This window comes from Alexandromys fortis, unplaced genomic scaffold (assembly GCF_014885135.2).
Source record: "Alexandromys fortis isolate MF-2015 unplaced genomic scaffold, M_Fortis_MF-2015_v1.1 scaffold_134, whole genome shotgun sequence".
NCBI lineage: Eukaryota > Metazoa > Chordata > Mammalia > Rodentia > Cricetidae > Alexandromys > Alexandromys fortis.
The window spans coordinates 3,384,278-3,408,756 of NW_026068007.1; the positions used below are offsets into that span (position 1 = coordinate 3,384,278).

At 46.5% G+C, this 24,479-nt stretch overlaps 1 protein-coding gene across 4 annotated transcripts in view; it reads left to right on the forward strand.

The window, feature by feature from the left end:
* Sash1 (SAM and SH3 domain containing 1) overlaps positions 1–23,805 on the forward strand; it is a 226,196-nt gene extending 202,391 nt beyond the window's left edge. For all 4 annotated transcript variants that reach the window (XM_050161632.1, XM_050161630.1, XM_050161631.1 and 1 more), the window contains 10 exons: positions 629–703; positions 2,171–2,314; positions 4,248–4,383; positions 5,141–5,310; positions 6,381–6,590; positions 7,302–7,452; positions 12,456–12,569; positions 16,274–17,385; positions 18,560–18,691; positions 20,453–23,805. In XM_050161632.1, the coding sequence (XP_050017589.1) occupies positions 629–703; positions 2,171–2,314; positions 4,248–4,383; positions 5,141–5,310; positions 6,381–6,590; positions 7,302–7,452; positions 12,456–12,569; positions 16,274–17,385; positions 18,560–18,691; positions 20,453–20,716 (2,508 nt within the window). In that variant the 3' untranslated portion in view covers positions 20,717–23,805. The remainder of the gene's footprint in view (positions 1–628; positions 704–2,170; positions 2,315–4,247; positions 4,384–5,140; positions 5,311–6,380; positions 6,591–7,301; positions 7,453–12,455; positions 12,570–16,273; positions 17,386–18,559; positions 18,692–20,452) is intronic.
* The last annotated feature ends 674 nt before the right edge of the window (positions 23,806–24,479 follow it).

Here is a 24,479-nt window from a genome sequence, read left to right on the forward strand (position 1 = left end):
TGCAGCCGTATCTTTCCTGCTGAAAGTGGAGTGTGTGGTTAGTGGCAGACACTCAGTCACCCCTCCACTGGTAAAGGTGCTGTCATCCATTGTGATAAAAAGGGTAGTCACTAGATAAGTCGAGAGTCAGAGGGGGAAATTACCATCATTTTTGGCCAGGATGGGGAAGGATCTCCCACAGGAAGTGAATAACCCTGTTGGCATGATTGGCTGACTATGAACGTACCTTCTTTTCCCTCCATAATGGTTTAAAACTAAATGACCAAAGTCCTTCCGAAAGGAAAGGCCTGCTGTCCCTGGCAGAGCTTAGGACTCCCAAGACCATGGAGCAGTGAGGGAGCCTTCCTGTACTGAGATTCTGAAGGTTGTGTTTATTTCGTTCTTAAGAGCCATTGTTTTTGCATGTTAAGGGAAAGTTAGACTCCCGGTGACCCATGAGAACACCCCATCAGGAAGGTCTCGTGTGACATGAATCATACGTTTTCCCTTCATCGTGCGCCTGTCCTATCCCCATCCTGTCCATGTATTTGTGGCTCGGAGATGCTTTGCACAGGGGACATGTGGTGGGTTGTCTGTGGGTGTGACCTGAGCATAACTACATTATCACCTCCTCTCTCTTGTTCCACAGAGAACTTGCAGCTTCGGTGGATTTGACCTGACGAATCGTTCTCTGCATGTTGGCAGTAATAACTCTGACCCTATGGTGAGTGGACCGCAGAGAGAAGCCGTCAGTGTGGACTTAAGTGACCTAGATGCCAACAGTTCCCGTTTTGGTGTCTCAGAGAGTCAATTCCCACTTTGTTCAGTAGTTCAAAACTATATTGGCAAAGAAACTCTGGAGGCAGAGGCAGGCAGATCTCTGTGAGTTTGAGGCCAGCCTGGTCTATAAGAGCTAGTTCCAGTACAGGCTCCAAAGCTACAGAGAAACCCTATCTCGAACAAACAAACAAACAAAAAAAAAAAAACAGACAAAAGCAAAGAAATTCTGTTGCCTCCATCTTGAAGGTGTTCTCCTGTTACACACAGAGTGGATGGGGGCCATCTGTGCCTTCATCTGCTCAGAGCGTCATCGCTCCTTAAGAGCCTTCGCTCCAGCGTTCTTTAAGTAACACACACAGATGAGTTTGGCTGCTTTGGCCTTAGTCATAAGGGGTCTGACCCCATGGAGCCCTGTGATGTGGGTCTCATTGAGCAGTCTTATTATAGGACCTCCGAGGCCCATCCTAAGTTTAGAGCTTTCTCATGTGAGGTGTCCTGAAGCAAGCAAAGCAAATCCAGGGCCCTGATTGCCAAGGTTATTGTCTCCTCAGATATGCTTGCGGGTCATGGTCAGGGCCCAGGCCACTATGTTAAAGTTCCCTAAACTTTCCAGCCCCAAAGGAGTAGGTAAGTTTTACATGGCTTTGCTTGCCACTTAAGAATTTTCCCTTGAAACTATAAATGAAGATATCATGCTTTATAGATATTATGATCTTATGTCGCTAAGACACACAGCTGTGAGATAGGAGGCGTTGCACCCTTTCCTGCAAGATTTAAGCTGTTTTATTTGGGTATCAAATTTTATTGGTTCATAAGCCAATAATTTTATGTTGTCAATCTCTACAAACACAAACGTCTCCCCCACCCATCCCTTCTTGGGAAGGTTTGTCTTTTAATGCAAAAGAGAATGAGAGATGGCCACAGTCTGGCTTGTTCAAGGAAGGAGAGTTTGCCCTTAGGAGTTGGCTACACTGACTGTCGCACATAGTCACACAGTCTGATGCCCACCTTCTGCCCTTGGGTGAGTCAATCCCTTCTCCCCCACTGCTGGGGTTACCTGAATATTGGTTCCTCTAAATCTTTCTGCACTAATGAAATGCAGTTCCCTCAAGGGCTTTTAAATGAAAGGAAGGAAAAAAAAAACGCAACTGGAAAAGCATGTACTAAGATTAAATAAAATAAAAAGTGCCTGAAGCCCCAGGATAAACAGACAAACAAAATACCTCGCAGTAGGTTTTAATTCCTCATCTCAAAGATAAATAAGAGCCTTGAGTTAACAGGAGAAAAATGTGAAGATCCCGGGGAATGCTAATATTTTCTCTGAGGTCTAGGATGTTAATGGTTTGAGTAGTGGAATCGGTTTCTAGCCTTTCTCTCCTAGGACTAATGGTGTTTACACTCTCTTTTGCAGGGTAAAGAGGGAGATTTTGTGTACAAAGAGGTAATCAAATCGCCCACTGCCTCCCGCATCTCTCTTGGGAAAAAGGTGAAGTCAGTGAAAGATACAATGAGGAAGAGGATGTCTAAGAAATACAGCAGCCCCGTCTCCGAGCAGGTGTGTGGCCATCTTGCTGTGACCCAGGTTCTTGCCAAGCACAGTCCACTTGGGCTATTAAATGGTGCTATAATGTGTGTGTGTTTCTTGGCATGAACCGGCTGCTAGATCAGGCTGTATTTGTGCAGAAAAAGAAGGCGTTTGCTACAGAAACAGTTGCTTAGCAGTTAGGGCTTTCCGGATATCATTCTTAGTTCTGGGACTAGAAAACACAGGCCCTGTGTATTAGTGGCTTTTCTGGTTGCTGCATCAAAATACAAGACCAAAGCAGCTGAAGGACAGAAGAGAGGCTTTATTTCAGCTCCCAGCGTCAAGACACAGTGTTTCCTGGCAGGCAGGTAGTGCCTTGAGTCGCTGGTCACATTGTCCTTCATCAGGAAGTAGACAGAGACATGAAGGCTGCTGCTCAGTCCGCGCTCTCCTATGGACGGATAACCACTGTATTCAGGTGAACTTCCACCTGAACTACTCTAATCTAAAAAACCCATCACAGATGTGCCCCGAGCTTCGTTTCCATGGTGATTCTAAACCCTATCGAGTTGACAATTAGGATGAAACCCTCACAGCAGGCCTCCCATTTCAGAGAAATGAAGACAAGGCCACACAGAAAAAGATTCTGCTGGGCTGTCAGCACAGTAGAATGAACCTAGTGAGTACATTTAAGCTCAGTGGGCCAGGGGATTCTTTCCTCAAATACCATTGTTGTAAAGAAAGTATCTCCTTTAGACGTACCCTTTGGAGCTAGAGAGCTGGTGCTGTGGTTAAGAGCCATTGCTGCCCTGATAAAGGACTCGGGTATGGTTCTCAGCACCCACATGGTGGCTCACAACACTCTATAACTCCAGTTCCAAGGAATCCAGTGCCCTGCTCTGGTCTCTGCGGGCACCAGGCATACATGTGGGATGCATACAGACATATACATAATGCAAACACTTCTGTACCAAAAATAAAAATAAGTAAATTTTTCCTTTAAGTGTTCTTGGCCAACTGACTTTTCAGATGTAGGCTATATTGTTCTAGAAGTATGTAGTAGTTACAAAGGGGAAATCTTACAGAAATACTTTCTGGCTACTAGATTGCAATAATCAGGCAGGTTTTTATTTGGTGCGAGAGCAGAAGGCCGTCTCGCTGGCACTGTGTGTCATCGGGATATCACAAAACTGACTTTGCACCCCTGGTTCTATAGAAAAAAAAACTTTCATCGTTAACGAAACACATCGATTTTTGCCTTAATTGCACGTGTGGAAGGAAGAACACCTAGAGGTCTGAACTTTGAGATAGTTTTGACCTTGGATTTCAAAACCTTCTCTTCTTACCCCTTTACGGTTACTCGTTTTGCAGCCCATTAAAATACCTGCTTGAAATGTGTAAAGATCGCTGCTCCAGTCTGCCAGTAAAACCGTCTGGGACCATAGGCACTCCTGCTCAGCTGCTGCCCCCTGGCGGCTAAACACAGCATCTTCGCCCTGTCCCTACTTATCAGCAATATTGCAGAAATAGAAACAATCTGGCCAGTTGTTTCTAAGAAACAGCCTAAATTTTTCCCCTTAAACTTAACTAACTGCCCTCTGATTGTCCTTCTAAATACTATATTAAAAGTGGGTTGAACTTGATCTGCATTTGAGGCCCAGCTTGTTCCTGAGTATCCTGAGCCCCTAAGCTGTTTTTATATATGGTAGATGGGGTTTTCCCCAGAAATTTTAAGAAAATCTGTTTGAACTTGAAAAACAACTTTGGAGTACTCAGTAAGCAGTACTACTGTCTACAAATGTAAATATAAGCAAGGATGTAGGCTTTAGGGAGAATATTGTAGATAGGACCAAGTATAGGCATCGACATCCATTTCACTGATAAAGGTGAAGTCCAAATTGCCTAGAATTATGAAACATTACCTGTCTACTCGGGAAACTCAATTCTGTTGAAACTGTTTCAGAACTCGGGACTTGAGGGAATGCCCGGCTCCCCTGCCTCAGTAAAGCCTGATTCTGAACACGTGGACAAGCCCAAGCTCAAAGCCGGGGGCTCTGTAGAAAGCCTTCGGAGTTCTCTGAGCGGCCAGAGCTCAATGAGTAAGTATCGTTTGCTATGTTTCATGATTTCCTTTCGGAGTTACAGACAGATGTTCATTTGGGCCTCAAGCTAAGGCAAGTTGAAGCCGCGCAAGTTCAAGTACCCATCCTTGGGGAGCTATTGTGTATTTGTCCAGCTCTGGTGAAGGGGATGTTTGCTTTTTGATTGGCTAAGATGGAAAATGCATCTCTGATCTTCCAGAGAATAAGCCAATGGTCAACATGCATGGAGATGACCACAAAATACAGGGATCTGAGCAAGGAAGGAATTCTAAATATTGATAACAGATAAGTAAGCTTTCCCAGGACCAGCGACGGCTGGCGTTGGCTGAACAGTAAGAAGGAGGAGGTAGCGTGTAAATCCAGAACTTTATGTTCTCTCTCTCAGGCAAGTTACTCTACTGCTAGGTTTGTTTCCTCCCTGTAATACATGGGAGAAATGGTGTACTCTACACTGGGGGCACTAAGTGCTATGGGCAAAGGCCAGGGCCTGGCATTGCAGCTTCGTTCTCTGCTGAGTCAATGGCCCAAGGATTCCTATCATGAGGATAAGGTGCTGGGAGTCCCGTGTCACCTAAGGAACAAGTTAGGATATCAGTCGGAGTCATGCATGGCCCAGTGGTGATCCTGTCGTTCTGCTATGGCTCACAGCTTCTCTTCCTGGGCCTCTTCTCATACACAGTGCTAGCGGTACCTTTCCTCTTCCTTACATGGGAAGGCTGTGCTTATCCCTGTACGTCCTGTTCTCCCTATGCAGGTGGTCAAACAGTGAGTACCACTGATTCCTCCACCAGCAACAGGGAAAGCGTCAAGTCGGAAGATGGTGATGACGAAGAGCCTCCCTACCGGGGTCCCTTCTGTGGCCGTGCCCGAGTGCATACTGACTTCACCCCCAGTCCTTATGACACAGACTCACTGAAACTCAAGGTAGGCTTGTCCCTGGTCTTGGACAACTAACCGAAGCTCTCTTGTCTCTTGGGAAGGGTTTCTGTCTTCCCTGCTATTGGGTGCATACAGACTTATCATCCAGATTAGCACATGGTTTGGCCGCCTTGACCCCAAAGAGAACCAGACAGTGGTCAAGGATGCGGAAGATGTACATTAAGTCTCTATTACCACCACTTTCTCCCTGGCACTGTCTTTTGACCCCAGATTCCTTCTAGAACTTCCATGGTCCTTCTTCTATGCTTCCTTTATCTGAAGGGAATAGCTGTGCTGTATAAGTATAGAGATGTTTACAGGGATCCTAAAGATCCAGTTCGACCTAGAGTAGGATGTGGCCTCAAGTTAGGGGACACCCTCTTATGGCAGGTAGCAAGCTCTTTGCCCAGGACTAGGATGCTGTTCCAAGAGTCAAGGTAGGCAACCTAACTGAGAACATTTGTGACAGCCAAGGCCCACCTAACCCTGAAGACCAGGAGGCAGGGAAGGTTGTAACCTGGGATCAGCATGGCATCGAACTCAGAAGTGTTCTATCTGCCCTCAGCCAAACTCCCAATCATATCCTGTCTCGGTCATTCAAGACGGTGACCCGTGGGTCTGGAGTGATGGCTCAGTCAGTAACATGCTTGTTGCCCAAAGCACGAGGACGCAAGTTCAAATCCCCGGTACCTGTGTAAAAGCTGGGTACGGTGGTCCAACCCATAAACCAGTTCTGTGGGTGTTGAGACAGGTTGACTAATCCCCGGAGCTTATTGGTCAGCCAGCCAATTGATGGAATCTAGATTCAGTGAGAATCCCTGTCTCAAAAATAAGATAGAATGCCATATAGAAAACGACTAGACATTTACCTCTGGTCCCCACATGCACATAGGCATACACCACACCAGCACATCTGCATGACCCCTACATATAAACACACACAAAATTTAAGCAGGAAGCCGACTATTCTAATATTCGAATCCTAGTTTTGTAGCATTTCCCCCGCTCTCTGAATTATGTCATTGCTCCTGCTTAGAAATGTGGCTAACGGAAAATCTCTGCTCCCTGGGCCGCAGAAAGGAGACATCATTGATATAATCAGCAAGCCACCCATGGGCACCTGGATGGGGCTCTTGAACAACAAAGTCGGCACATTCAAGTTCATCTACGTGGATGTGCTGAACGAGGAAGAGGAGAAGCCCAAGCGGCCTGCCAGGAGGAAGAGGAAGGGAAGACCACCCCAGCCGAAGTCCGTGGAGGATCTCCTGGATCGGATCAACCTCAAAGTCAGTCACGGATTACACGTGTCCTACCGTGTCCTTGTCCTTTCCTCTTCCTAAACTGGGCAGGTGACCTATGTCATGTGGCGAGTGTGACTCATTAATACCACCAGTACTTGACAGGAATAGTGACCCGTAGCCTGATGCTGCCCTTGACCTCTAGGAAGGCGATAGCACAGCATAAGCTCGGTATTGGTATTCTGCTCACAGCCACCTCCACGGGACCGTGAGACACCCGCCTTCTTACCTCTCCCTTGCTGTACCTCCCAGAGCCTTCCAGAAGATTATTCCTACAGTGGTAGATTCTGGTTTTCAACTTAGAAAACATTTTGCTCCGGAGAAATTCAGAGGTTTTGCTAAGTTGAATTTTAATAAGCCCTCCAAATGTAAAAGGAGTCTTCCTACCATGGCCCGTGTGGTGATACAGGAAATTAGTTCCTGTCTGGGGCACAGTGACAGTGTCAGCAAGTGGGCTCCACCGTCACAGCGTGCAGCAGGTATCGTCTCAAGCCGTCAGTGCGTGAGCGCTACACCCCTATCTGCCTACAAGGCTGCAAGACTGTGAGCCACCGCATATATTACAAATGGTACTCTTCCCTTGGTTAGCATAAAAGCTACTATGGGAAGAAGTCTGAGGGGGTCTCAGGCTAGTATTTTGGACATGCATCATACGGCTAGGCCGTGGACTCACTTTGATCTCCCTGCTCTACTTCACAGGAACACATGCCCACTTTCTTGTTCAATGGCTACGAAGACCTGGACACCTTCAAGCTCCTGGAGGAAGAAGACTTAGATGAATTAAATATCAGGGACCCAGAACACAGAGCGGTGCTCTTGACGGCGGTGGAGCTGTTACAGGAATATGACAGTAAGTTCAGACACACACACACACACACACACACTGCAAGATGAATATCATCGTGATTATTATTGTCACCAATGGGCCTCAAATCATGTGCTTAGGGTCCCTGGAGTCACTCAGTTAGTTGGTCTCGTTCTTTCCAAAGCCAAGGTTAATTTCCTATCATGACAAGACAGTTCACAGACCAGACATGCCTGTCAGTGTGGGGTAAAAGGCATGCTGCCTCAGGGGCTCTCTGAGGAACCAGCTCTACCTTGTTCTTGATGGAATGTGCCGTCTTCAGCAGGTCAATCAAAATCCCTGGGTAAACAAAAACAAGCCAAAACAACAACAAAATGGCTGATGACCTAGGCGTCTCCATGCCCATCTAAGAGTTAACCATTTTCTGAAGCATGAGTTTTTTTTCCTATTGAATAGGCTTATTGGTTTCCGTTAAAGAAGGAAATATCCTCTGAAGTGAGTCTGTGGGGCAGGAATTCCCAAACTAAATACGAGAGCTTATGTTCATGTCCTGTGAACAGAGTCCAGGGCATTCACGGTTTTCATTGCGTCCATTGCTGTTCTCTGTCTGCTAAGCCAGGCTTATCATGTTCTTTATTCTTCAGTCTGACCAAAAACAGACAAAACCTCTCTTACACTGATTCATCATGGAGGAGAGATCCTTTCCAGTCCTTGAATTCAGGTGCATTTTCTTTCCGCGCTTCCCTGGTACCAGTAGCTAATGGATTTCTATCACTCAAAGACAGACCAAAACCATGGTTGATGATGGGGAAGAGTTACGTATTATAAATGATTACGAATGGTCCCCAGCTTGAAATTTTCTTGCTTTTCTGATGCCAGGAAAGCAATTAACAGTTGCTAGAAACTATACTCCGAATTTTGAGTCCCGCTTTTTTTCTAGGCAAGGAATAGGCCGTCTGCAAGCTTTCAGTGCTGAGCTGGAGTCCCTGGTCAGCCTGAGATCATGATGGGCAGCCGCTTACTCTCCACACTGTCCCAGATTCCTGACTGGGATGTTCACTGGATTCAGGCTATTATGTGCATGTTAGCTTATACTATGCGAGCATATGGTTGTAAACTGAGGAACATTTGTATTTACTGTATGCATAAGATCCAGGAGAAAAGGAAGCAACTGTGTCACCCTTTAAACAGGAAGGAATGCTATCTCTATCAATAGACTTCTGAACCTTAGCTGATGTCAGCCTGGCGTTGAGATCATGTAGGAGCCCAGCCTTTGGACACATCTGTGAGGAACTTCTCTAGAATAAATTAGCCTTGGAGCATGCCTGTGAAGGAGTGGGTAGATGAGGGCCACTGAGGTGGAAGGACACACCTTGGCTGTGGGTGTTGCCCTTGTGTGGGCTGAGGTCCTGGACTAAATAGAGGAGAGTGTGAACCGTGTACTCACGTTCATCTCCGTCTGCGGACTCTGACTGCCATGTGGCCGACTGCTCAAGCGCCCGCAGCCACGGTTTGCCCACCAGGATGGACTTTCCCCCAACACCCCTTATAAACTCTTCAGTTGCTTTGATCGGAGCCTTTATCACAGCCTCAGGAGAAGAAATTAATGCATGAGGTAAACAGGCATCCTTCAGGTCCAGGCTTCGGGTGGTGGGGGGCGGGGTGGGTATGACCTGCTGTGGCGTTTTGTGACCCAGTCTCTGTAGCATCTGACCCTCTAGAGATACCCTGGGTCTCCGGCCAGGTTGTGTGTAAACAGCCTGCCTAGTGACTGGTGTGGGTGACCTGCTCTATCAATATGAATTAGAGTTGAACCATCTGTTCCCCTGGACCACATCTGCTCCGTATTATCTGCCATTTACTCTTCCCCAACCATGGAGGACAGCTGGCTTATATACATCATCCGTTACATTTCCTGTTTCATTTAGATGTCAGAAGAGCAAAGCTAAACCCTGCACATCGGCAGGGATCTGAGCCGAGTTTGACATAACACATTGGCTCAGACCCATTGTCCCAGGCTCATAGCCTAAGTAAGATTTGTACCAGAATCGTTTTATAGGATATCGTTATCCACCGTGATGCTAACTTGGAGGCTCACACGGACTCCTTGTTTCTTCATAAATCCCATTTTGGGTCTATGCGTTTCCATTGTTTGTAGTTTCTCTGATACCTAAAATAGTATCTTCTTTTATTGATCCTGAAGCAAAGGCTTCGGTGCTCGGCGGTTCTAATTAGTGTTGAGAGGTCATATCCAGATGTGGCCTAATGATGTAAGACTTCCCATCCCATGCAGTTAAAGTCATTGTAATGAAGAAAAACTCCCTCCCGGTCCCTCAGTCACTTGGAGAAACCCAGTACTGTTCTGCCAAGTTGGGTTTGTAGGCAGTCGAGACATAGAGCGCTAGTAAGGTTCCCAGAGAAATGTGGGAATATCTTGAAGTGTTCTAGCTCGCTTCCACTGAAACTAATACATCTCTAGCATGGCTTGGAAGCCAGACCCAGCTGGTGTCCTCCCAGGAGACGAGGGAAGGGGCCTGCAGTCGGCCTTCCATTTGGAGATTACCAACTCTTTTACATCCTCTAAATGAAAAAAGCCCTTAAATGGTTTACCTTTAAAAATTATTCCAATAGAAGACATATCGTTTGGCATCTTAACCACTGTTAGGTGTGCAGCTCAATAGAAACAGTCCTTCGAAGCTGGCCATGGTGGCTGTGGCCACGGTGGCTCATAGCTGTAGTCTCCACTTACTGTTTCCCAGGGACACAGTATGGCAGGATTACTGAAAGGCTACAGGGAGGGACCCTGACTGAAAGAAGGGAGGTGTTCTTTTCTTTATATAAGACTTTTAATTTAAGATTATTTGAAGCATGCAGGAAAAAGCTGAACAAATGTGTGCAGGAGCACTTTGCGAATTTAGGGGCGGCGAACAGTCTGCCATATAGAAAATACTGTAAGCCCTTTGAAGGGGCTTCCCCAGGAACCCCATCTCCCCCCGTTTCCAAGGAAACTGCTCTCTAGAAAATGGTGTGCGCTTATGTGCCATCGCTTTTGATGTTCGAGCAACTCAGTGTCTTTGCAAATCCCACCTGTGTGCGTGCTCACGCGTGAGTGGCCTGGCAGGGAAGAGCTTTAGACCCAGCATTTCGACTCCCTTCAGCTTGTGCCCAAATGGGACTCCAGCCCTTCTGATCTTGTTTGACTGAAAACTGGCTTCTTCCTCTCCATCTTGAGTCTTTTCTCTGTTGGCATTGATGCTAGCAAGTGTAGCAGAAGGGTCTAGCTGCAGAAGACCTTTCTTCTTTCTTGTGAAAATGGTGCTCTAGTCCCCTGTCGTATGTGTCCCACGTGACTGTGAACTGTGCCATGGTTCTCAGGCATGAGAGAAAGTCTTTCCTTTTCTGTAAAGACAGGATTTAATAATGCCTGGTAAGGCAGGTTCCCAGGATGCACTTCGCAACCTCTGCAGGAGTCCTGTGTTTTGTTTTCTGTGCCCTAGTAGGCACTCTGCATTCTGTGTTGCTGCTCTGTCTGCTACACCGAACTGTCGGCACCAGGGACACATGAGTGATCCCTCTTCCTGGGTAGCAAAAGACATCCCAAAGCTCTTACTTGCGAGTATCATTTTCCTAAATAGCATGCTAGACAAGAACAAAGGCCGGTCCAAATCCGCAGGCTCTTCAACAGCATGAGAACATGGCTGTAGAATGTTCCAGTGTGAGGTTGTTTGTGGAGGGGAGGGGCAGTGTTTGCTCATGGGCTTCTAATTTGTTAATTTCTCACTAATCATTTGGTAATTAGCACTCTTTTGGGCTATACTTTGAGAAGTTTTTCTGACAGACTCTGTGGCATCATTCACTTTCCCTCTGAGGAAGACGGGCAGGCAGTGTAAAGGGAACGGGGAACCCACCAGCATGTGCCTGACGTGGTAGCCCTCAGCCTCCTCCCACATTCATTCTGATGATCTGGGAAAAGGCATCATAGTTCTGGCTTATTGATTTCTTCCTTTTTTCTTTGTGTGTGTGTGTGTGTGGTTGGTGTGTGCAGGGGAGGGGCAAAGGGAAAGAAAAAATAAATTAAAGCCATTTGTCTTTGAGACTAGCTATTTGTGTAGAAAATGTTCTCTTGGTTTTCGTTTTGTGTGACCAAGTCCTTTCTCCACATAATTATCCAAAGACGCGCTGTGTGTAGAGAAACCTCAGCAGCCTGGGCTCCCTGGGCTCCCTCTTTAGAAAACACAGCGAAGCTGCCTGGGAATTGAATGTGCACACCGTTTCCCGCATGCTTTACTTCAGGGAGACTCCCTGAAACAGCATGGTTAACTTGCCTCCTGGTTTTCCCCAGCCCTGACTGAGGTCTGATTGACAAAAAAAAAAAAAATGATGCTTCTTTAAATCATGATGCTTCTTTATGGATGGGTTGCCCAAGCTGGGACTTGTTCCATCTGCCAGTCCAAAGGTCGCCTGAACACCTTTCTCACTCTGGGTGTGGGGAATAGAAAATGCTTACCCAAGGACAAGGGAGAACGGTCAAAAGAACAGAGACCTTCAACACTCCAGAAGACAAAAGATCTGTTCCTCTCTCACCAGCCTTCCTCTGGCCGAGGCAATACAACAGGCTCATATCGTTACCACAGGCTAACAATATTCTCCGATGCTAATAGAGCAATATTTCATCCGACACTTTTATATAAGCTCCCGAGTTTGAAGAGCCCCTAATGTAAATGAGCTGAAGGGCAAGCCGGCCAGGTGCCTGGAATCACTTGACCCTGTCGCCCTAGCACCACCCTCTGCATTCTCCTCTGTCCCGTGGCTTCAGTTTGCCACTGTTTGGATAGCTCCGGGGTCATCGGCATATTTCAACCTTGGGCTCTCTGGCGCCAACTTTATCCTCACACGGTGGATACGCTCCTCGAAAGAGAAGTGTTCTGATTTCATTAGCTCATTTTCACTTTAGTTTAGACTTAAGCACGGGTGTCAGTAGCAAAGGGCGAGAATCTGACTGACTTTGGGGCTCCTGGTGACACCACGCCGTGTCCTTCATCCCCCAGGTAACAGCGACCAGTCTGGGTCTCAGGAGAAGCTTCTGGTGGACAGCCAAGGCCTGAGCGGATGTTCCCCACGAGACTCCGGATGCTACGAAAGCAGCGAGCACTTGGAAAATGGTAATGTTTGCGCTAACTTCTAGGACAGGCTTCAGCTATTCCCAGCTTCAAATGTGTAAGAATATTCTCTCCGAAGCCTCGATTCTTGTCTGGCAATGAAGCCACGGGTCATCTTTCCATTTCGGGCCTCGTCCCCCACCGCTCTTCAGTTAGCATCTGCGCTCATTCCTCCTGGCTGCTGCATGGAGTTTATAAATTCTGCCTAAAATACCTGCGGCCATAAAACCTAAATTGTGTGTCTCTTGTGCCCTTTTCTTCACATAGTAACCAGCAGCATCTCAGCACTGGCAATGATTATGCCCATAAGGAAAACAATTTACCAGGTCGGCCATCCATCAAGGGTACCCTGGCAGCCGTGTTCTGTATGTCGTAGCCGCAAAGCCCGATTCCGGAAGCAATTGCCCCTAGAGAGGGTGACTAGAAGGGCCACGTTGTCTTATTTGTGGCTTCTCTCTCCTAACAGTTGGGAAGCAGACGATACAAAACTCCTAAAGCCTCCTCCATACTGAACCAAGGTCTTAAGCGGAATAAAGCAGAGAGGGTAAATGGCATGGCAGGGGACTGTGGCTTCCTGTGGTATGCCCTGAGTTCCTATTATTGTAAGATTAGAAGCAGTAGTAAAGAGGTCATACTGCCATCATGTCCTAAGCTCTGTTGGACACTTGAAGACGATAGAAGAACATACCCTGGTCCCATAGCATATACCAGCTATTGGAATTCTCATCTGGTACTAACAGGTTAGGCTATTTTTTCACATGTGCTGAAGCAAGCCGTCTTAAGCTATAGGTTGCAGTTTGTTAGCGGGTTGTGAAGTCAGTTTAGTGACCCATGGATAATGGCTTTATAGGACGTAGTAGAAATCAACACGTTCCAGATGGTCAGGTTAGAATCATTAGTAACGTTACTATAGTCTTTACTTCACGTGTGTCTGTTGGATGGTAGACTTAAAAATATGTTTCTTTATGTAAATCATGCTTAAAAACAAATAGCATGGGAGAGTTATTTTGAGGAGTACCCAAACCAATTCTAAGATAAGGCAAATAAAAGCTGGGTTCAAATTCTCATGAGGCGCTTACTCCAGTTACCAACCATACTCTTAGAGTAACCTCTTCTCTGCATCGGCACCCCGGGCATCTCACCCACCTCACACTGATGTCGATTCTGATAAGCATCACGGGAACCTAGCAATGTACCCCGAAGCTCTGCCACCCAGAATGTTCTGTCATTTTGAAAGATAAGCAGGTCCTCTGATGCTTCACATTTAGATGGCCTTGGTCAGTGCAACGCAAACCTACCCAGGAGCCCGGCACGCTGTCATTTTTAGCAAACAGCAAATCTTCGGGTAGGTTTGGGAGGCATTTTTCTTCTCTGTTAGTAACTTTTCTGGGGCTGAAGCAGTCTGGTAAATTAACCCCAACAGTGCTGGCCTGGTAAGACCAGAAAGGAAGATAGCGCTGGCAAGGGGTTTAATGCCCAGAAAAACTTAGGAAAACCTCTTGGCGAACTGGATGAAACCCGCTGGTGAGCCGTGCTTAGATTTCAGGGGAAGTCAGGTCTCTTTCTATATGAAGAATGTGAACCTGGCATTGATACATACATGGTTTAGGTTGGGAGGTAATGAGAGGAAAACATATTTCCAAAGCTGGTGCTCCGTGAGTGTTAAGAGTTTTCTATTTCAGCTGACTTTTAAGCTTTCATATGGTCTGCTCTCTGAAGCATTTCTTTCCCATTAAGCTGTGGCGATTCTTCTGCTAATGAGAAACGGGATGGTAGCCAATACATTGAGTCATAACCGTAGGCCATATCTCCATGTAGCAACAGAATAGTGACCTCCGAAGAAGGGGCTAGTGTGTTGCCGTTGAATAGTGGAGAGATCCAGGTAGAACAGGGTTTGCAATATGAACCTCTTCATAGAGGACGCATACCATTCGGCCAGGCCTCTCTACTTTGCAGGATGTCAAATATTTCATATACTGATTGGGGTCTTATCAAAAAGGATGGCCTCGTTAATAAAAAGTCCAATTGAGGAGAGAGCTGTTCTTCTCCGCCAGCCTTGGGCTGTAGTTATGCTTGGCATGAAACACTTCATATTATCAGTTTGAGGTTTGAGGAAGCTTAGAAAGCTGTGAAATCATGAATGGAGACTCTTTTTCTCCCTGCTGATGAAGGCTAAACCGCTTGTACTGCTAGAGCCCCGGGCCTTTCTTTCTGTTCCATTTCCTTCATCTCTACTGCCTCACAGAGAGACTTTTTATCAAAGAAAGCCTTCTGTTTGCCCCGAAGCAGCTACTTCCCTTATTGCGTGGGCACCGTCCATCCTACCCCTTTTCTTGCTCTCCCTATCGCGTGCGTCCACAGCCTGACTTCTCCCTGCTGCTCTTTGCGGATCACATTGAAAGGGTGATATTGCTCAAAGAGGGGAGCGTTAGAATTCTAAATTAAAATACTGAATTCAGGATGTTTATTGATAGGTTGGTGGGGGGAACCTCTTAGTTATATTAATAATATGCTAGCTTTTCAGTGATTAGACACAGCCATTTTTTTTTTTTTGTACCTTCCAAGCCTGACAAAGAGTTGTGGTGTTTTCATCCTTTTGTAGAGTAACTTAAGTCACGTGGCTCAGATGTTCTGTTACCTGGAGTATTCTCAGGTTTATCAGACCAGGGACACAACATATGTCATTATCAAGAGAAGAGGCAAAGCGCCATAGATGTGTGTGTGTGTGTGTGTGTGTGTGTGTGTGTGTGTGTGTGTGAATTGCCTGGGCTTAAACACATGCCTAAATAGTCCGTGATCATGCGCTTGCCTGTGCTACACACAAGCTTACATAGTCAGTGATCATGCGCTTGCCTGTCCCTACACACATACCTACATAGTCAATGAGCATGCGCTTACCTATGCTACACACATACCTGCATAGTCAATGAGAGTGAGCTTACCTATGCTACACACATACCTGCATAGTCAATGAGCATGCGCTTACCTATGCTACACGCATACCTACATGATCACAGCATGTTCCCAGTAAAGCGTATCACACAGTAGCTGCCGCTGTAAATATAAATCAGAAGCTATCAGGTTGCTGGGTTACGTCTGGCTGATGTTCAGCTAACAAGCTAGCGATTTGCTTTAATCAGTTGCCACACTAGAAGGTCCGAGTAAGTATTTTATAGATGGTCTCTGGCAACACACTCCCTGCAGCTTGTTTACCAGTCAGCATCAAAGTTGCCTCCTCGTCGTTCTTGTGTAAATGTATTCAAGTAGAGTAGCGGCAAGGAAAGGATGACTTGCGTGCTGTTTTGTTTTAATCACCCTTTGTGGGGACCACTCAGAACCTGCTCTAAGAGATCAGCTCAGAAAGTCAAGCCGCCAAACAGATCTTACAGCTTGGTTTCTGAGTAGGGCCTGCATAGCCAATCAACCTTCTATACTGAATGCAGCTTGGAATAGACATTAACCCTCGGCTGCTTCTGCTTGGCACAGCATTTTATTTCCACGTAACCAATTCGTTTCCACCAATATAAGTACTTTAATGAGACCAGAATTCTTTATAAAAATAAAAGTGGGTCCCTAACCACCCTACATTTTTCAGTGTCCTAAGTGAAAGTTGTTGATGCAGGAATTATGTCCCCTACTAGCCCATGTTTGTACCTTCATGTCAGTGACTTTAAAATGTGGTTGTAAAAATATCTCTTTCTCTCAAGGCAAAACTCAAAAACCCAGCGTGCTGTCTACCAAGTCGTCCACAGAGTCCAACTTGAAGTCTTTCAGCAGGAGCCAGCCCGGCAATTACCCGACATTGCCATTAACAAAATCAGTGGAGGTGCGCCAGCAGGGAGAGGAAGGCAGGCTGGGCCGAGGTCTAGCCCCGGACACTGCCCAGTGCGGAGATGTGCCCTGTGGGACTGGTTCGAATAAAAACCGAAGGAGCCTCCCTGTCTCCATCTGTCGCAGCTGTGAAACCCTGGAGGGTCCTCAGTCCGTGGAAAGTTGGCCCCGATCCCATTCCCTGGATGACCTTCAGGGTGACGCTGATGCCGGCAACGATGTACCTACCAAGGTGCAGGAAGCCTGTCCTCAGAACGTACCGGAAGTGCCACAAAAGACGGCTGCCTGTTCCTCCGAGGCTCTGCCCCGAGGCCGAGATCCTACTGCGGAAGACGGGATGCTTCTGACCCAAAGCAAGGGATTTTCTGACCCCTCCAAAATGATGGCTAAGAAACTGGATGGCCCCACAGTGACCTCTTGTCTTGGCGTATCTCCTTCTCAGTGTGTTCCCAGAAATTTCGAGGCTCAGCCTCCAGTTAAACCTGGCTTAATAAGGACGTCTCTTGAGGGTCACAGAAAAGGACATGACTACCACCCTCTGGGCACCAAAGAAGGGGTAGATGGGGAACAGAGCGCCCCTGAGACCAGGACACAGCCCAGACATTCATCGCAGCCCCCACCTGTGCCTGCCAAGAAGAATCGAGAGCGCCTGGCCAATGGCCTGCACCTAGTCCCCAGCCTGGAGGCGCCCAGCCTGCCGCTGAAGAAGGCCAGCCCTGCCAGTCCCGTCAGCCCCTGTGACTGCCCCTCTCCCCGGGAGCCCAGGCCTCCCTCGGGGACTGAACCGGGCAGCCCAACCTGCGCGAGACCTCCGCCGTGGCTGGCGGAGCTGCCCGAGAGCACCAGCCTGCAAGAGCATGGTGTGAAGCTGGGCCCAGCGCTGAGCAGGAAGGTTTCCTGCGTCCGGGGCGTGGACCTGGAGATGCTTACCGAGAACAAGCTGCAAGCTGAGGGCATTGATCTCACCGAGGAGCCCTACTCTGATAAGGTATCCAAGGCTTGGGCCTCAGGGCCTCTGACTGTTGTTTTTCTCAAATGAGAGCCAGGTAAGGGAAAGGCCGCGACCGCAAGTGCTGTGGAGACAGCATGGTGCATTCTACTTACGGCCTCTGTGAGCGGGGAATGTACCCTTTACCCCGGGATTCAGTACAAATGCAGCTTCATGGTTTTCTTTCCCCCTTGCTTGGTTTTAGTTTTTGGCAGCTGTGCTTATTAGGGAGCACAGTTAGTACCAGAACTGGTTCCCTAATGGGATGGTGTAATAGCAAGAGAGACCTGAATTTAGGGTACATAGCCCACAGGCAGTGTGTGTTCCTTCCTGTGTTGTTCAACTGGGGTTTTCAAATAGCCCGTGTTATCTCCTCCCTGTCAGATTGTTGTAAGCAAATACAGTTGCTGGGAGCATACCTAGCAAACTGTCGAGCCTTCCACTTCAGTGTCCTGTTCTGGCGTGCGACTCCAATTACACGCTAAGGAGCTGGGAGGCATGATGTGAAAACCCTAATGCACCCAAACCATTCACATCTGTGATGAAACACGGTTCTGTTTGAAAAGAGAAAAACGTGCCGATACCAAAGCGACTTTGAAGACAGATCAGTGATAATAGAAGAGACTGTGCTTTTCTTGGGGAAATGCTTCTTCTGTCAGAACGTGTTCCCAAGAGTCGCTGTCGTCAAATTCTTATGATCATCAGGGCCTCCCAAAGAACAGCCCCTGTCCCCTTTGATACTGATGGCCGTGTAGCTCTGAAGGGGAAATGGGGAGGCTTGTGCAGTAAATGTGTCCGGGTGTGACAGTGGCGTCTTCTCAGATGAAGAGCGAATAGGATCTGTGGAGCGATGGCTTGGCTTTCCACAGATTAGGGACCATGCTCAGCCACACTAAGGCACTTAGTTTTGTAAAAGTGAGTTTCAGGCATCAGAAAATAGAGGATCGTGTTGTCTTAGTTCTGTTTTGAAATATTTAGAGCGTATTGGTGTGTGGAAGATGAAGGTGTACGCATGCTCCTTGTCAAGTGTCCGTCCCAGTAATAAATGGGACATGCTCCTTTGGAAGTAACCCTTGGTGTTATTTTCTGAGAGCCAAGCCTTCATGTTTGTTGGATTTTAGGTGGGAGAATGTCTGTACCAGCATTCATGCCCCACTCCTCTTTCCCCCGGCAGCACGGCCGCTGTGGGATCCCTGAAGCTCTGGTGCAGAGATATGCCGAAGACTTAGACCAGCCCGAGAGGGACGTTGCCACCAATATGGACCAGATCCGGGTGAAGCTGCTTCGGAAGCAGCATCGTATGGCGGTGAGCAGCCACATTTTGGGGAGGAACCCATAGCGTTCTGTAGTACATGTAGTTACAAGACCCTGGCTGGCAAGGGTTAGCAGCACAAGGGCTTGCTAGAGCCCTGGGAAGAAAATAACATGGTCTGCTTAGATTTTGATTTCATTTTTTTTTTTGGAGGGGTTTTTACGTGCTAGAAAAGGCCTCTGCCGCCGAGCCACACCGTTGACTTTTGTTTGTTTGTTTAGGCAAGGCCTCATTGTGTAGTTCAGGTTAGCTTTCAATTTGTGAACCTCCTGCCTCAGCTTCTTGAACAGTGGGATTGCAGGCATCATGGTAGGATGGATGCTCAGCTAAGACCATTTTAGTTAAATAAGAGGAGTAAGTTCAAGGGATCTCTGTGCAATTGCAGTTGACATCGGTGTGTTATATACTCGGAAGGCACTGAGCCGACTTTATTCTTAGTTTATGAGAGAAAGCTCTGTGGAGTGGGAAAGAGTGAATATGTGTTAGGAAGTTTGGCTTAGATATTCTGCATTTCTCCAAACACCAACGTTGTATGTCCCAAGGATATAAAACTTCTACATCTCAATTTTCAACGGGTCATTTCTTTGCACATGCGAAATAATAAATGCAGAGTTTTAAGCCTCACTGATTTTACTTATGAGATCACAAATCTGTTTTAGTAAAATATTTTTCTTACGACCAAGAAAGATTCCAAGGTTTTTATTAAGTGAATATTCTATGGTTTAGCCAATTATGTATCAATAAAGGTTTAGAGGGTTTTTTTCTCCTAGTTTTTTATTTTAAATGATACAGAAAAAAGCAGCTTGTTTTTTTTTTAATATATCTCTGGAATTCCCAATAATATCTGAGGATTTCTATACTTTTATGAGAGTTCACTTCTTCAAGATTGTACAAAATCAGGGCTGGAGAGATGGTCCAGCAAGCAAAACACACAAGCATGGGACCCAGATCTTACCTCTATAACATCATAGGTCATGGCCCATACTTAAGTGTCGCTAGGGAGGCAGAGATAGTGGATCCCCAGAGCTCACTGAGCACCCAGTCTGGCTGAGTCAGCCCGTTCCAAATGAAAGCCGGAAGCCCTGCTTCAAAATAAAAGATGGACGGCTCCTGAGTAAAGACGTGGAAGGTTGACCTCTGACCTCCACACACATGTTGTGCGCCTTCGTGAACATGAGTACATGCACAATTACACACATTGTGTGGGCTTTGACACCCTGCACATCTTCTTCCGAAAGACAACCTTCTCTGTGCCTACCAACCAAGTTTTAACATCTGTTTCTCTGTCCTAGTCAACTCTGGATATTATTAGATTTTAAACTGCTGACTAACCGTGTACATTTAGATACATTTAGATATTTAATTTTCTGGTTATTACTATAGGGTCAAATACAGGAGAGGTGACACTTTACAAAACCCTACCCATTGAACACCCTTTTCGACATGACCACGCCTGTTTGTCTCTGCAGTTCTCCTTAGTTAAAGGATTTCATAGAGACAAAAATAGCGGAACATATATAAATGAATGCAGCTTGGAGCCTTACGCACATAACTGGGATTTGATCTAATCCCAAATTCCTTCTGGAATCTTCTAGAATAATCCTTGAAAATCTTTCTCATTTTTGAGCAGAGTTCTTGATGTTTGACATCTCTTAGCCTTGGCATAGCTCAGTCCCGTCCCCCTTGGCCAACAGAAAGTAACCCTCTCATGGTACCTGTGCAATCTTCATGACATGACTTTCCTTATTTACCCAGATCCCAAGTGGTGGGCTGACGGAAATCTGCAGAAAGCCCCTCTCTCCTGGGTGTGTTGCCTCTGTGTCGGATTGGCTCATTTCCATTGGCCTGCCCATGTACACCAGCACCCTTTCTGACGCAGGGTTCAGCATGCTGAGCCAAGTGCCTTCCCTGTCCCCCACTTGCCTTCAGGAGGCCGGCATCACAGAGGAGAGACACATAAGGAAGCTCATATCCGCAGCCAGACTCTTCAAACTACCACCAAGCCCTGAGGCCATGTAGCCAGGCCTGCCATGGCCCTCCTTGGACAAGAGCCAGCCTTCCACTGTGCTTACGAAGCTGATACAATCCCTCTAAATCTGCTGGGGTTGACCTGATCCAGAAGGAAAGACCCCACGTGGGGCTCCCAGACCAGGACTGGTACCAGAACCGAGGAAAAAGTACCCCTCCATGCCAAGGAAATCAGTGTGGTTCTCTTCGATCCCCAAAGGCAAGACAAGCATTTAGTTTTGTTTTCAGACACAGAAGAGCCAAGGTGCCAACTTAATTGTGAACACTGTGTATCCAGTCTGTCTTTGTGCTGGCAGAGGGGCTAGAAGAGGGCAAGGCAGCCCACTCGTGTCTGACGGTGCCCTTGCCCATCTGTCGGTCACCCCGCTGGATGCCGGAGCCCCATGGGCTGAGCGAGCTAGGCCAAAGCAACAGACTCTGGACTTACTGTACACTATTGCCCAGACTCCTCCGTTCAGAAGTGAGAGCGGCTGACTACACCAAGAGCGGGACAGCCCTGCTCTCCTGTAGATAAACAAGAGACATTTTAATTGCTTTCTAGCAATTAGCTTTTGTTTGCCTTAATATAAACTTTTCATCAGTTAGTTATCTATCTAGTGTCCGCAACCCTTAACCCTAGTTCCAGATTTTCAGCTTAGACTGCCATCTAACGCACTGGGGGTGTTTTCAGCAAAAGTAGCCTTTTGTTTTTTTAACAGTCTCATTCTAACGTGGTTTATTTTATAGGGGTGGCTACCAGGCCCACATTTCATGTTGACTTCTAGCTTTTAAACTAACCACGATTTCAGTACAAGTCCATCTGTACTCACAGAGGGGCACGTATGTTCACGTGAGCACGTGCGGAACGGCCCTTCATCCCACTCTCTTTAGTGAGTACCCGTAGTGGTGGCCACAGTAGTGCCGCAGCATTCACGTGGAATCCCGGCCACGCCCATCCCAAAACCCGGTCTCAGCTAGTGGATGACCTCGGCAGAAAGTCATTGTCATGTTGCGTATCTCAGAAAGATTTTTTTTTTCTAAAAAGGGAAATAGTTACATGCAGTTTGTTGGTTTGTTGTTTGTTTTTCTTTTTTTTTTCCTTTTTGGCCAGTTCTACAATTGTTTTTTATCTCTCATTTGTTACTTAGATAATTATTTTAACTCAAAGGTTCATCATGGAGCCAGACAAGCCACATTGGCTGTGTGTTCAACCCTGCATCTTTTCAACTGTTCATCCAGCTGGGATTCAGCGTAATCTCTCCTCTTCTTGTCTGATGTCTGGTTTCCTAGCGATCGGCAGACTTAGACAGATGCCCGGTGCCATCGGTTTGCCATGCAGTGTTTTTCTCTCGAGCATCATGTAAAGCTCAAGTTCTCACAGAGGCGCTTTGAACATGGCCTGGATCAAAAGTCCTCTGATATGTCACTAGATTATTAGAACGCGATTTCCCTCAGGAGAGGAGGGCAAGTGGTTTTCTTAATAACAAAACCATCCCGACCATAGGCTTCATATGGCTGAACTGCTGGCTCTGAGGAAAGGGACATTCTCAGGTGATGTCTTTTTTATTTTATTTTATTATTTTTCAAACTTCGGTATGCATTTAAAATAACACTATGTTTCCTTAGTTTCACTCGCCTTCTATAAGATGCCATGTGAAGAAGTCGAGACAAGTTAGACTAAAAAGGCAAAGCCCCCGGATTCCTATTGGACTCTTAAAGAAAGACCTCATGCTTGGCCCCCTGGGTTGTGGCCAAGCCTCCCTCATGGGTGGGGATGCAGGGTTCTCAGCCAGCTACAGCATCTGGGTTGTTTCACGTGCTGGTGTGGGACTGGTGTTCAGAAACAGGCGTCTCATGCTTTAGAAGTAACCCTGGCCTGACGTCGTAACAGATTCTGCTCGCGATTTTAGCTGAGTAAAGAGACGAGAAAAAGTCACGTTAGCAGTACCAAGGGAGAAGGAGAAATCTCATGTGAACTTCCAAGGTTTAGCCCATTCTCCGTGTAGGGTTTTTTCTTTTCAGTCAAGCTAGCACCAGAGGTCTTGAGAATGCCAAACAATATTTTTTATCACTCTGGAAATCATTGCCTTTGCATGGAAAACAAATTCAGGGACCATGAATTTAGTGTGAATGTCTGAAGGGGCTGAGGTGGTGTTCTCTCTCTCTCTCTCTCTCTCTCTCTCTCTCTCTCTCTCTCTCTCTCTCTCTCCCCTCCAACATATCTGTAGTGTTTGTTTGTTTTTAACAGTTCATTTGGTTTGAATAAAGCCTGAATGTTGGTGTGTGGCCCTGAGGTGGCCCGGGGCTGTCAGTGGACAGGTGGCAGGCTTTAGCAATATCCAGTTTTGATCAGTTGCATTTGGTACAGAATTTTGAGTGACGGTGAAACTTGTTGTCTTTGGAAAGCACAAAAGAAAGCTGGAAAGGCATTTCGGCTCAGGTAGCTACCCAGAATGTGTGTGATTTGTGCTTCTCAGCTGTCCACAGAGAAAGCAGCTGCCCAAACTTCGATTTACATTCCCAGATGATAAGAGCAAATAGCTTTTCATGGCCTTGCATTTTGGGGGCCCTTTTCTCTGTCCTGACCCCAGGTGTGGATGAAATTGGAAATGATTCCTCTGTGAGAAGTGTTTCCCCAGCAGAGCCTAGTGTGTGCCACAGCTGCAGCGGAGCTGAGGTCGATTCCCAAGTCACTGCTGTGTGCGGGCTGAGTGAGGTTCCAGAAAAGTCTAACTGTCTTGCGTCCACGTTATCTTGATTTTTAAATTGATAGAAAAGAAAAACAAACTGTCAAGCAAGTTATATGACAACTAACAACATTGCACTTTCTGTATATGAAATCAATATTTAAATAACTTATTTTTCTCCATTGCTGTTCTTAAACCTTGTAAGTAGCTGTAATATACCAATACCAATACGGTCTTGCAATTACTTCAGCCCAAGAAAGCTGTGTATTGTTTTAAAATTTGTACAAACAAATTATTGTGATGATCCATTTAGAAGAAGAAAGGCGGACAGGAGGGTTTTCCTGCGCATCAAACTTGTCTATAATTATGTCATCTATGTACTTAGGGGAAAAGTAAATAAATTTCTTCAGTTGAGTCTGTTTCTTTTGTTCTGGTGGCGCTTCAAAGACAGAAGAAAAATGAAAGAGAAACTTGAAAATCTTAAAAAATTAAAGGGAGTGTGGTTGAGGAGTGCAGCGTTTTGTGAAAATATTAATTGTACAGGGGTCTTTTTCTTTAATGACTCACAAAGGTTCTTTGTTTGCCTGATGTCTGTGTGTCTGTGTTCATGTGTATGTGGGCATGCACGTGCCATGACGAATGCCTGGTGGTCAGGCGGTCCTGGTGACCTCGACTTCCATCTTGTTTGAGACAGTCTCTTATGTGTAAAGTGCTCTGTCTACCAGGAGGTCTGACCCACAAGCTTCCAGAGTCTGCCTCATGTCTCACCGTGTGCAGCACATGAACCGCTACATCCAGCTTTGAGTGGATCTGAGTATCCAAGCTCAGGTCCCCACACTCACACAGCAAGCGTTCTAGCTCCCGAGCCATCTCCTCAGCCCTGCTCATTCCCGGTAGCAAAGCACACTAATCATACAGTTTTTCTTTTTGAATACACAACAGAGAGCCATAATCATAGCATCTTTCAAAAGAAAGATGTTTGGGGGTCATCTCTCTAAGCTTATCGTCCTCAAGTGAAGACTCCAGGGCCAGGCACATGGTTGACTTGACCAATAATTCACAGTGAAATGTAATAACCAAGCTCACGT